The sequence below is a fragment of the Sinohyriopsis cumingii genome, chromosome 17 (genome assembly GCF_028554795.1).
Source record: "Sinohyriopsis cumingii isolate HCF-2022 chromosome 17, ASM2855479v2, whole genome shotgun sequence".
Classification (NCBI taxonomy): Eukaryota; Metazoa; Mollusca; class Bivalvia; order Unionida; family Unionidae; genus Sinohyriopsis; species Sinohyriopsis cumingii.
The window spans coordinates 21,207,698-21,221,383 of record NC_142977.1 but is presented as its reverse complement, the minus strand read 5'-3'; the positions used below and the strand labels follow the sequence as shown (position 1 = coordinate 21,221,383).

The 13,686-nt window shown below is 34.4% G+C and overlaps 1 protein-coding gene across 1 annotated transcript; it reads right to left on the bottom strand.

Moving 5' to 3' along the window:
- Positions 1-2,149: 2,149 nt before the first annotated feature.
- Positions 2,150-8,790, bottom strand: LOC149777899 (E3 ubiquitin-protein ligase MID2-like). Its single transcript, XM_089938993.1, has 3 exons — positions 8,653-8,790; positions 4,122-4,789; positions 2,150-3,286 (listed from the first exon to the last, which is right to left on the bottom strand). The coding sequence occupies exons 2-3, from the start codon at positions 4,770-4,772 to the stop codon at positions 3,131-3,133; spliced, it is 807 nt and encodes a 268-aa protein (XP_089795119.1). The 5' UTR covers positions 4,773-4,789; positions 8,653-8,790; the 3' UTR covers positions 2,150-3,130.
- Positions 8,791-13,686: the final 4,896 nt, after the last annotated feature.

The window sequence follows — 13,686 nt, the reverse complement described above, 5'->3', positions numbered from 1 at the left end:
ATTTGTTTGCGAAAATTTACAAACGCTTGTATATAATTAGAGTATTCAGATCTAAGTGTAGTCATTCCATCTTCTATTGTCATTAACGATTCCATCACTGGAATGTTGCTATCATCGACATATTTCTGCGTTGAAGCGTCATCGCTTGATTCTATTTCTCCAAGACCACTAATGTTATTGTTAGTCATATTGTTTAAACCAGTTATCGTATCACCTGTGGTTAATAAACGATCATTGATCATGTTGTTGTTGCTGTCTACATAACTTTTGGTTATCACATCATCATCTGATTTTGGTTCTCACACATTAATTATTGTATTGTTACCTATATTGAGATCGCCGTACATTATATCTCCAATTTTTCTGATACGTCCAGCAATTTTTCCCATGATTGATATAACTGATTCATCTGATCTTTTAATTTTACCGCTTTTAGTAAACAACTCTAAGTTATCTTCTGTTACATCTGGAACCAGCAGATTAATATCTGTCAACGGGAAATTACTCGTCTTTAATCATCCTTGTTTATCCTGTAAAACATTTCATTTTGGTCCACATTTGCAAGACTTAAACGTTTAGCATGTTCATCCCTGACATCATTAAGCGTTGCATGTTTAGATAAGTCGCCTTGCTGAGTCTGACTCAGGCTAGAAGATATTCCGTAAATATTTACCTTTATACTTTAAGATCTGTCTAAAACGACGCGTCTGCTTGTATACTCGTGCAAGACTTAATGAGGAGGTAATGTTGATGATGACACATATATGTGTACAGCAATTACTTCACGGCCACATATTGACGGATCGTTTATTGTTTCTTTTGGTAATGTTGAATATCAGACTGGATTATTTATTGTGTTTAAGTAATTTAAAAATAATTTTGGTACAGCCAACCCATTCGAATCAAAATAAATAATTCCACTTGGATCAATTACGTATTCCACCCAATGAGAACTATTATGAAGATTATTAATGCATGTGTCAATATTGTTTGGTTGTTTTGGTTATTGATCATGCATAAAAGCACCTCTATGATTTTGATACTTTAATTTTTAGCAGCATCATGTGAAGAAAAATTTGACATTGGGCGGATGAATGAACTGTTCCTGGAAGTTTCAGACCTTTTCCATATCGATAAGGTGTTTCTGGTATTCTTAGACTCCTTCCCCTTTTTCTAAATCCTTGAACTGTTCTTTTCTTTAATGTCATCGCAGCAGCAGTTCCAAACAGCGTCAAGTGCAGCTGTTTTTGCAACAGCAGGGTCATTTTACTAATAAAGCTAATCTTTCTTGCTGAAATTGCTTTACCGGCAACATTACCAACAGAACTTAATACTTTGTCTAGAATAGTTTCAATATATTCCATCTGTAATTGTTTTGCAATCGGAACTGCTTTTGCAGCCATTCTTCTGATTAAACCCATAACGACATCACCGAGTCCATGTGAGTCAATCGCTTTTTAAGTTGGCAATCGTGGGTTTCTATCCTAACTATTACAGGCCCAAGTTAAGCATTGTGTATACTCATTTTTTAAATTGCATGCTGATTAATTAATTCTTTTCATGCGCTGTAATAGTCATCAACAATTTCGTTAATGAGGAAATGATAAACATTGCGATACATAATACTGCCGGTAAACAATCTTCGGCAAATATCAGATATTTGATTAATAATATCTGGAAAATTATTTCCAGCGAGTTTTCCTCCAAGCAGAAATTCTAGTCGGTCAACATCGGCAAGAACACTGTCAGGACAAGTAATAAGAATGGGCTTAATAATGAACCAGGAACATCCTTTTCTGTAACATGATTTTTAGTTATTAACCATTCAAATGTATATTCTTCCTTTTGTCGTTTTACTTCACGGAAACATTCACGATAATCGTGGTCATCTTTAAAAGGTCTATTTCTAAGTATAGAAAGTATATATTTAATCCAATCATCTTCATTTTCCCTAGATTCAAGGAAATTTGGTTTGGCCTATTTTGCCGTTTCATTATATCCCAGTGCATCAATATTTACTGCATTATTATACTTTTTCTGATAAGTTCAATAACGTTAGTTGTAAATCTATTCTTAATATTAATTAGTTCTGGAGGTTCTTTAGGAGATTGTCATTTTTGTTGTTATGGTAGAGGAATTTGTGAAGGAGATTGTGTATATTGTGATTTTTGTTTTTGTCCTTCCATTTGTTGCTGCGGTGGAGGAGGTTGATATGGAGGTTTTTATTTAGGAGGTTGCGATGGGGAAGTTTATTGTTGAGACATTTGTTGCAGTGTCTTATCATAAAGTCTTTATAAGTTATTAACAAAAGTTCTATATTTTAGATAATTTTCTCTGGCTTCTCCTTTGTCGTAATCTATAAGATATACAAACTTAACGAAATTATTATAATTTACAGTAGCATAATTAGGTTTTAAAAAATTTAGTCTTTTCCAAAACAGCTTCAAATGTCTCCCTAGGCAAATCTTTTTCTTTAATATATGTAAGTTATTCAAAAAAATATTCTCTACATTTTTAATCAATTCAACATTTTCTTTTTCTACTTTAGGTTTGGGTGAAAGGTCTCTTTTTATTTCACTAATACTTTTACGTATTTCTTCATCTACGGGGCGAGGATGGGCAGCAGCTATTTCAGTTGAAAGATCTCATAAAATCTTTTTTGTTTTCTTAGTTCTTTCTGCTATTTTTCTAGTATCCATATCAGTTTGTTCTATCGTTGGAAGAAGAACTTCAGTAGCTTCTGCAACTCTTTAAGTAACTTTCGTAAGAGGTTTAAATAATTGTTATGTACCTTCTGCATATTCAACCTGTGATTCTTGACGTTCTTTTAGTTTTTGTTTGAGTGCGTCAAGAAGAGGAATATATCTTCTGATTGTTTCTAATCTTTATCTAGCTAATCTTCTAGTATAACATACCATTAATGATATAATAATGATTTAATTACTTACAAATTTATAGCAGTTGAGAGGGTGCTACCACAAATAAATGTCACAGTGGGTAAACAAAATTTTAAAAAACACTAACGACAAAAATAAACAAAATAATCTAACCCAATTAGAAAAACTCTCGGTAAGTTAGAGGCTTCGGTTTTGACCTTACTGACTTTTTATTTTTAATTTTGTAGAAAATTTTATTTTTCAAAAATGGACTTTCCAGAAAGTGGTCTGTTCACCCTCTCTGCTGCTCTTACTCGTATGGTCTCTATTTGATGACTAATGGTAGCTAGTCCTTTCTCCAACTCCATATCTTGATCCAGAAGCCGCCCGAGAGTACGCTGGAACTCCTCCTAGACAAGTGGAACATAAACGTACGCTGATTTTTTCCACATCCACACAAATGATACAAATTATATTGTTTAGTTTTGCTTAACGCATGTACTAGCTTAAAATAACTGTAGTACTATCATGGATAAAACAGTCAAATATATCTTTCCCAAACATCGTTTTAACCATTTTGATACAAGATACTTTAAAAACATACTAAAATGAAGAAAGGTAAAGCAAACTGTTAACATAAAGGTCCGATAATTTGCGTTGTTAACCTCAGTAATAGCATGAAACGTGCAACGTAATATTATGCTGATAACCCAAATGTTGTTACAGTATATTTCTTTTGCAAAAATGAATGTTTGTTCGTTTCAAGATACACCGAACACAGAACTAGATAAATACAAAGATACTTCCAACGTCTTTCATAATTTGTTGATTTGAATCTTTTCACTTGTACTTTTGTCCCAAGGTAAGAAACTCGCAAAGGAACAGGACTTTTTCATTCTGAGTCTGATTTAAAGGCGACGTTTGTTTTTTTTATGATGACTGGCATCGTTAAATTGATATAATAATGTAAATATTCTCGTTGCAAGGTTAATGTAAATTTAACATAGAAAATATTATACAGCCTGAAAAGTATAGTTATAGATAATGAATGGTCAGACCAAAGCTCAACTCTTCGTAATCATTTGTACCATTAATAATCAGAAATGACAGTGTTTAGAGCATTTAAAGAGCCCTACCTGTACTTCAAGCTATGTGGTTAACTTGTGCACATTCAATAGGATTTGTAATTCTGTGATTAATGGATACAGAGAACATCATAATTAATAAACTAGAAGTATTTCTTACCTTCTTTGTTCTAAACGCTGTATCCATTTCAGTCGTGTCATGATGGTCATGGCATCCTACTGCAGACATTTGGTCTCCCTTGGTAAAAATCACATCACAAGACGAACAGTATCTCACTTGCATTAGCTGGTCGTATTTTTGGGTAGACATAGATTGGTTTTCTGACACCGGAGACGAAATGGCAGACCTTGAATCCTCGTATTCGTGTTCCTCTCCCTGTGCATCCATGATATGCACGAGGTTGTGAACAGCCAGAGCTCCTCTCTTTGGATGCAGCTGTTCCAGACACGTTCTGCAATAATTAAACTGACATTGCAAACATTTCTTTATCGCCCTTCCCTTTTGACCATCCTCACAAAGGTCACATGGGAAAACTTTGTCTCCTTTCAATGACGCCTGAAACTTACAAACAATCGATGCAAGAGTAAAATTTTTCGGCAAAGCCTCGATGTGCCTTTCATTCTTTGCATTAACGAGATAACTGCAACATGGGCACTGGAGATCACAATTGCTGTCCTTTTCCCTCTTAGAAAGGAGGGCCACAAGGCAAGATTTACAAATGGAGTGTTGACATGGAATAACCCTAGGATCTTTGTAAAATTCCAAGCACACAGGGCATGTCAACTCGTCTGCTATAGCTGCAGTTGCCATCTTTCATCCTATTTCATCTGTAACGAAATACAAATACGCATTGGAAATAGCGTTCATAAAAAAATATTTCTGAGGATGAATGCAGATGTTCTTATGCCTCGATTATCGTTTGATGTGACGACGAACTATCGTCCAAATGTGAAACGATGGGAATTCTGGAACAATTGCACGATAAAAAAACAACTTGGAATCAATCTTCAACTCAGTTTCATCGTGGATTATAAAGTGAAGACAAACCTAATTTTCAATGCTATACACAACAAACATTGTACTTTTGAAAACGAGTTATTTCCCTTTACCTGCTCTATAAGAGACAGTCCATGAAGGGCATTACGTTTAGGCTACAATACTGCATAATTTGAACAAATACAAATGTCAAAAAAATTTGAGAATTGTAGTTTTTATCAAAACATATTTTTCTGACTCAAAATGAATTGTCAAACATATGGAAATATAAAGTTAATCGAAGTCAAGTTTTCAGATTTTAAAAAGCGTTCAGGGCATTTTGAGTTTATAAATAGCATACAGAAATCGGATTGCGATACAAAACAACACAAACGGCCATAATTCTGTGCAGCTAGTTTCGCATATAATCTATGCTTCTACAAGCACAAAATGTTTTGAAATAAACGGATGACGTCATTCAAAAAATGTTTTGAAATAAACGGATGACGTAATGTCATAAATTATATGATTCGCCATAGCAATCATATATATATATATATATATATATATATATATATATATATATATGTGTGTGTGTGTGTGTGTGTGTGTGTGTGTGTGTGTGTGTGTGTCAGGATCTGAAATATACACGAATCTCTAACGAAGCCTGAATCAGTAAAATAATAAAATAAAATAGAGACACACAGTCATACATATAGTTATATTGTTCTAAAGGATATAACATTTATCAATTTTAAATAAAAATTAAAAAATATAAACACAGAAAACCCACATTTATTTAATTGTATATATTACATTGGTATTAAGATTAAGGCCATTAGGATACAAAGTATCTAACTTATAAATCCTAGAAGTTTATTTTATGAGTGTGTTAATGGCATCATGCACATTATATACTGACATGAAATACAAATGAGGACCCTACTGGCAGTAAATCTCTCCCCACTCCCAGACCTCGTTCCTCAGGATGAAGCACTTCTCCCCTTTTTAATGCTGCTGCTGTTGCTGACGTTATTGTGCTTCTACTCTATCCTTCATATTTAGTAACAGAAAACAAGTTTTATAAAATTCCACAAATGAGTTATATCCCTACAACGAAAAGTGAAAATTTAAAAAGAAACTTACAGTAGTGTAATGTAATTCCCAAGTAGTCTAAAAGATATAAAATATCTAAATGTAATGAGTATTATGAACGAATTGCAATGGTAATCCAAACAAATTCCATTCTTAAATGTGCTGATGTTCCATTAACTTTGAATGTGCTAATGTGGCAGCAGTCTTGAGGTATCACAGTGATATATTGCAAAATGCCATTGAGTGAATGCAGGATAGTACAAAAATATTGATTTAGTCATAAATCAATGAGTGTTTTGTAATTTCACTGACGTATTTAAGTAAATACATAAATTCTTTGAGCACAACTAATATAGTGATTTCTCTAGAGATGTTATGATTAAGAATGCGTTATAGCATAACCAGGACCAGGGTCATATTCCCATTTAATTCATAAAAGTATCAATTCTACAATTTTTGTAATTTCTACAAAATCTAGACCTTGAATGCAACACCTGTGAACAACATACCTATAACTAAGAAACATGACAAAACTATGTGATTAATCAGGCATGCCTTTAATCTCAGTTACTGATCAAGGTCAACCACACAATAAACAAAACACGTTTTCCTTCGTCCAATGCAGGAACAATTGATACTGTTCCTTGGCTTTCGACAGTTTCAGTTGTTGTTCAATACTGAAACAACACTTCTGATTTTATCGTTTCTAGAGAGAAATCACATACAAATCCAGTCAATAAATGGTCTCATTGGAATACAAATATCCGATGATGAATAAAATGCCCATATTGATTTATATTCACCATGGAATCAGTGTGTTGTCATATCACATTATTGAATTGTGTGGATACAATACATTTGCTAGTGAGGTGTGAAATATCGTCTTCGATATTAGACACTCCGTACCAATCAAAACATTCCCCACTGTGTCCAGGCCTGGTACATCTGATACATTAGTTTGCAAGAGTCTAGTTTTTGATTTTATTGGGCAGATATATTCTTCTTTGCCGCCAAGGCCAAATCTCAATATATAATATTCGTCTGCATAGTCGTCGAACTAAAATGTCGATGGTATCGTTAACTTGTAATTGTTATGTTGTTTCAAAAGGTGTCAAGCATAATATCAGGTAATTCTTGCAGGCAAAGTTAGGTTAAAAACTGTGGTGCACAATGCCTGGTCCTCCCAAGTGAAACCGAAAATTGTTTTGATCAAGAACTCCGTTGAGAACTGCATTTTTAATGATGTTAATAAACAATCGCTTAGGCAGTTGATTCTGAAATACATGATCTTCTAACATAGACAGGAGTCCAAAGGCAATGGTAATGGCATGGACTTCTGCTACTTGTATAGAATACATGATTACAGTTGTGGTGAGAGTTTGGGTGATGTGGTATCGACACTGGGGTTTGATTTCCACACTTGGAACAAACAAGTATGGCTTTTCCATGTTTGTTGCAACAAATGCAACATGCCATTCAATAACACGTGTCTCGCAACTACAACTAAACTTATCAGGATCAACATATCTTCCCCTGCCTTCAGGAACACTTGTTTTGAATTTTTTTCAATGAGAATGGCATTGAGAAATTATTTTCCTTGCGTCGATGAAGATATTTAAAGTATGTTATCTTCGGGGGAAGGTAAGTTTCAAGATCGGTATTGCCGTCCGAAGGGCCTAGTATAACAAATTTCTTAAACCATGTCCTCGTTGTCAAACTGCTTGTTGGCACACGGGATATATTAGTTTGCAAGACAATATGTTTTCAAAATGATGTTTCCCACGGTCACGTTACCTCTGGATAACAAACTATTTTATCCAAGATAATGTTTTTGTTGAGTGTTTTATCCAACTTATCATTTAAAATAGTTGAAACGGTATCGATGAGATATCAGTCATAGAATAATATGAGCAGAAATTCACAAGTAATATATTTTCAAATTGGGAATCGCTAGTGCTAGTATTTTTTTTTTCGTAAAAGCCAGGATTAGTTTGTCTAAGTGCTCTTGCACATGTTCGTTGAGTGTATATACCGCGACACTGGTTTGATTTTTGACAATAATTTATACCAATGTCTGTTCCCATTAAACTTCTTTGTCAAATTTCATGGGTTTGGGTCATTTTGATGTAAACAAAAAAACAAACATATGTGCTGCTGGCACAAGCATCCATCATACTGTCATTTGATAATGTCAAATAAAATGTATTTGTTATAGTTCGAGATTGTGTGCCTCTGAAAAGCCAATTGATGTCAAAGGACTGCTGTGACAAGTGGGTTTATGACTAGAATTAATATAACGGTCAATTCTATGTACTTGTACTGTCACATAAAACAATTATGTAGTCAAGCTTGATAAAAAGTCTTTGTCAAAAATATTTTATTTTTATTTTCATATCTGAAACAATCTCATGTATATAACATTTCTCTTTTTCTTCTCTACGACCATCCAAACAATCGATGGAGTACAATCACTACATTTTGAGGTTTTTTTTCTTTTTAAGCATACCCGATACTGCGATGGCACGATTGATTCTTAGCTTTCACGAGACGTGGTATTATGACAATGCATTGTAAAGTATGTTCTTGCGTTAAATATTTTCACTTTCGTTTCTTCAATTACCTTAAACGTTTTCCTAGGCACTGACTTTGTTCCGTGATTTTCAATGGTGAAAAAAATGTAGTTTTGTTTAATACTTTGAAACTTTTTGTTTTGGAAATTCTGCACCGTTGTCCATCCATTTGCTATTGCAGAGGAGGCTGCTGACCACGTTGCTGCAAGAAGATTAGTAAAATTAACACTAATTGAGAGTTTGCCATATATGTTAGTGATATTACCTTGCCAATTTGGAAAACATACCAATGTCACAAAACAAATAGATGTAACATCGATTGTATGAAACTAAATAGGATATATGTTAACTATGATTGTAATTGATGATCGTTTACTGTTACGTTCGTCTAAGATGAAAAGTCGAATCGGTTTGTGTAACATATATATGAATTATTACTGTATCGATTGTCTTATATAGTACAGATGTAGCCTTTTTAATTTGGTTTCGGCTGCATACTAAAATGTTTTTCTATTCTGCCGTAGCCATCTGTATAGGCATGCTTGTAGTAAATGTATGCTAAACGTATCCCCAATTCGTTTCTGCGCAATAAGTCACTCAGTGGTAGTTTAGATTGCAATGCTGGACACGTCAGACAAGCATTAGGCGCATTTAAGGAAACGTTCACTGAAGTCATCGATTATTTCTTCACTTTGGCTTCTTTTTCGCTTTTTATAACTAATTTCGCCTGACGTACTTACTTTCACACACACACACACACACACACGCGCACGCGCGACACGACATGTTGATCGAAATTTAAAGAAGACGTTTCATCTTGTGAAATTAATTCTCTTAAAAGCACTTGGTCATCCGTTTTGAAAATTTTCATTTGCTTCCTCCCAGTCTGACAAGCAATGCCAATAGTGAATGTCAGCATGTATTATGCTAACTAATGTCTGGCCCATTGAACATTTTCAAGGTAATCAACATATTGTTTGCATTCACATACTCGTGTTCTTTGCGTGTCATTTAAATGTATACATAGTCCATGTTATTACATTTTCTTAGATACGGAAGAAAACAAAGAATCCTCTCCACTTACATAGTATCAACGGAGAAGATAACCTGGACTTACGAAAGGAAAGTAGTTAATGACCGAAGACGATGTTCATTGTAATGTGGATTTTGCCAACACTTGATCCTGGCCTGAAGTCTGCGCTTCCGTCACCACGTCTATGTTCACTTGAGTGATATTTCTGTGCCATTCCTGTCGCTTTACATTTGGTATGACGTTGTCCATTGTTATATCAGTAATAATGGCCATAATTATTTGGTCTACCACTGGCAACGCGAACAATAGTTTCACTTCATAGGATATGAATGTCCAAGCTCCTAACATTCTGCTTCGAAGTTAGACTGATAGCCTCTAGTTCGGTCTGGCCGGTAAGCAACAATGATGACATTGTCAAATGCCTTGGGTGGTACATACTTCATGGCTTCGTATCTGACTAAGATTTATGTTATCGTCGATGATCTCATGTATTGCTTTCATCCACTAAAGATTCCGTCTTGAGGAAAATTAAACGCTGAGCACGTTTACCCAGCAAATAAATCAGCATGCTCAGAAGATCGTATTCCTTTCGTTATGTAAATGTGTAAATGTGTACATAAAACAAAGTGACAACGTGAAAACATTATCTCCATTTGCCGTGCGTAGTTTTGATAACAGAGAGAAAGGTTTAAAACCCAAGTACGCTGATCATGTTGTAAGTCCTGATACATGGTTTAAATGGATGCGCTGCGACGCTGATCAGGCCCAGGTGGTCCTCATGGAATAAAATAATAACGAAATAAATATTTATACATATTGCAGTGATGGTGGATGAAATGCAATACTTTCATAGCTATTTTATAGGGTTGTATACACTACTATTAGTAAACCAATCGGACAGAGCGATACTAGGGCATTTCAAAAAATAAGGAAGCACAATCGACTAATTTGAAAGCCTAATTTCCTTGTTATAACTTGACGGATAAAATATGACTTGTTTATCATAGGCTTCATGAAAGACACTCACACATGATCAATGATGAGCTCCTTGCCTGGAATCAATTCGTTCGTCCCTCCAATTTACGAATATTATCTCCGTACTCAGATAAACAATATAAATGTGTGTATGGAGCGAAGCAGGCGACACGTTAGAATAGAAGACAATAACATTGTTTTTTCTCATGATCTTATTATAGTCTATAAATAGCATTTGCTTTTCATATCTATAAAAAAAGAGTTAATTTTGAATTTGATGTATTTTTCTCACCTTTTAAGCAGGGCAATTTATCAGAGATCCAATGTATCAAACGGTAGCCAAGCGTTGTATTACATTTAAGATTATAAAGGAAATACTTTATTTTTGCATACGATTAGTTTCTAAAGAAGAGTAATCATTCTTTAACTATTTTATTTTCCACTGTTGCTAGCAGCTAATGCCATAAGAAATGGCATGGATATCTACCTCATGGTTTCGAGTGTCATAAACTAATTGCAAACTTAAAGCATATTTTTTAATTTACAATTAGTATTGATTCGTATAAAATAATATAGAAGTTGCTAAATGAATGAAATCAAATTTGGCGAGAATAAGGTCATATAATTGTTTTAACAGTATAATGAAAGAAACTATATCGATAATAAGTAATGGTTGACATTCGTATCAATAAAAATAAAGTTTTCAGAAATAGTCTATTTTGTTAGTAAACAAAGTCAAATAGCTTTGCTGAATTACAACGTAATATATGCCGATGGTGTGAATATGAAATCGACATAGAAATAACACGTCAATATACATAGTGTTTGTATCTTATTTATAGGAATTAGTTGAATGTTCTAAAAATTACTAATACAACATACATTGCTTGTTTCGGCAAATGGAACTTATGTCGAGGCATTTATTTTTGTTTTCAAACCAACTTACCCATGTTTTTTGTATCTAAGTCAATGTTTTAACCCTCATCATGACAATTCCTTTTATAGGTATTTTTTTACGTAATATATTCGTTCATATTGATAGCCTTAATACAAGTAAAATTACTGAACAGAGCTGACAGCTGCGGCTGTCTTCTGCCACTTTTATGTAATTTCCGTTTTTCCGAACCAAACAATAAATCACAAAATTAGCTGTGTCCAAGCTCTTTTACATGCAAATGGTTCATACATCATCAGTCTGATTTTATATATTTTATATATATGCTAAATATATACTTCATCGTATATGCATTATTAAATGCAAATTAATTAGCAATTCTTTCCTTCCTTGAAATGCAAATATAACTATTGTATATTGCAGTATAATGTATGCTACTTGGTACTTGTACAATTTTAAGAATTCTGAAACTCATTTGTAATAAACTTCAGTAAACGTAATTTACTGAAACTGAAACACAACTCTTTTTCAAATACCGAATGTTAGTCGGAAGTTAACAGGCCTTCATGTCACGCTATAGGCGGATCGAACTATTATCTCGCATAAGGTCAATTACAGGTAACGCGGTTCGGTAGATAAGGTGATATGAGCTATATGGTTCATGCATGTGTACTCAAGACGTCGGATAAATCTTTAGCCGAGCAACCTATTTGTTTATGTTATTGGATATTTGTTGTTTTAGTGTGAAGGAAAGCCTTTAAAATCGAAAGACAACACAAATAGTAAAAAGGGTCTGAGGATAAATTGCAAAAAAGTATAATTGATCTGATCCGTAGAAACAGCCACTCAATTAGTATTTGCTGCATTTCTGTAAAAAAGAAATACCTTTAGAACGAAAAATGAAATTAGGAAAAATGGATCCGATGATAAATACATCAAAATAGCTAGATAGGGTGATTGATCTAATTACAGAAACAACTGCGTTATAAAAATTAGGAGAGTTTCCTTCATTTATGTAAGAAACATATACACAAGTACTATTTCTGTATAAACTATTAAACAGAACATCAACTGTGTGAGAAGAAATTGGATTGCCTCAAGAAAATATGAGGACTTGAGAGCGGTCATAGCGTTTGTGACAGGCAATAATTTGTAGGAATCTCGGATGCACTCATCCTCCGTCCTGATTGATTGCTGTGTAAATTGTATTTATGCAAGCAAAATTAAGCATATCGTGTACATACTAAGCAAATATCCTTAGTTTAAATGAAATATTACTCGGAAACGTAAATCAATGTCTTTTAAGATGCAATCGTTTGCCATAAAGGAACATATCAATCAAAAATGGATAAAGGCAATTCAAGATTTGACATAATGAATCAATGGATGATAACTTAAGATTGAACTTACTCAAACATGTGATACCAACAAAAAAATGTTTCAACATGTTACTTCCATCCCCATAATGTATGATCAGATAATAATCAGATCCCCACTATCCTGTGTAGAGATCTGACAACTGCCGCTTGGGGATCATGTTCTGCGTTCGCAAATGGAAATTCAGCTTTCAGAAATATGAAAGTGAGTCATATCGATAAGCACACACTGATGTTCCTCTGCAATACTGTTCAGTCTAATACGCTCCGTGGTCTAGCGGTAAGAGCGTCCGCCTCGGATGTGGGATGTCGTGGGTTCGATCCCCGGATGAGTCTAACCAAAGACTTACAAAAATGGTACTAACAGAAGCCTCGCCTGGCGCTCAGCATTATGAGGTTCGTGCTATGACTGGTCGGTCTGGTGTCAAGACAATGTGACTGGGTGGGACTTCATGCTACATGTCTGCGGCATGATGCCCCAATGCTCGACATCACTATAAACTGCAACACCGCATATATGGTAGCAATACGATTGAAAAGTTGTTAAAGCTACGTTAAAAATCAAAATCACACACACACACACACACACACACACACTGCTCGGTGTCCAAAATGCGAAAATATAAGACTTCTTCTAATTGCCTGTTAACATTATCGATTATAGTAATGTTGTTGTTGTTGTTCTAGGGTTTAACGCCATTTTTCAGCACAGTATAGATCATACATGGCGGTCTGTATAACTGGTGGAAGAATAACCCTGGAAAACCCAGGAAAGAACCACCGACCCATGAGAAGCTACTGGCAG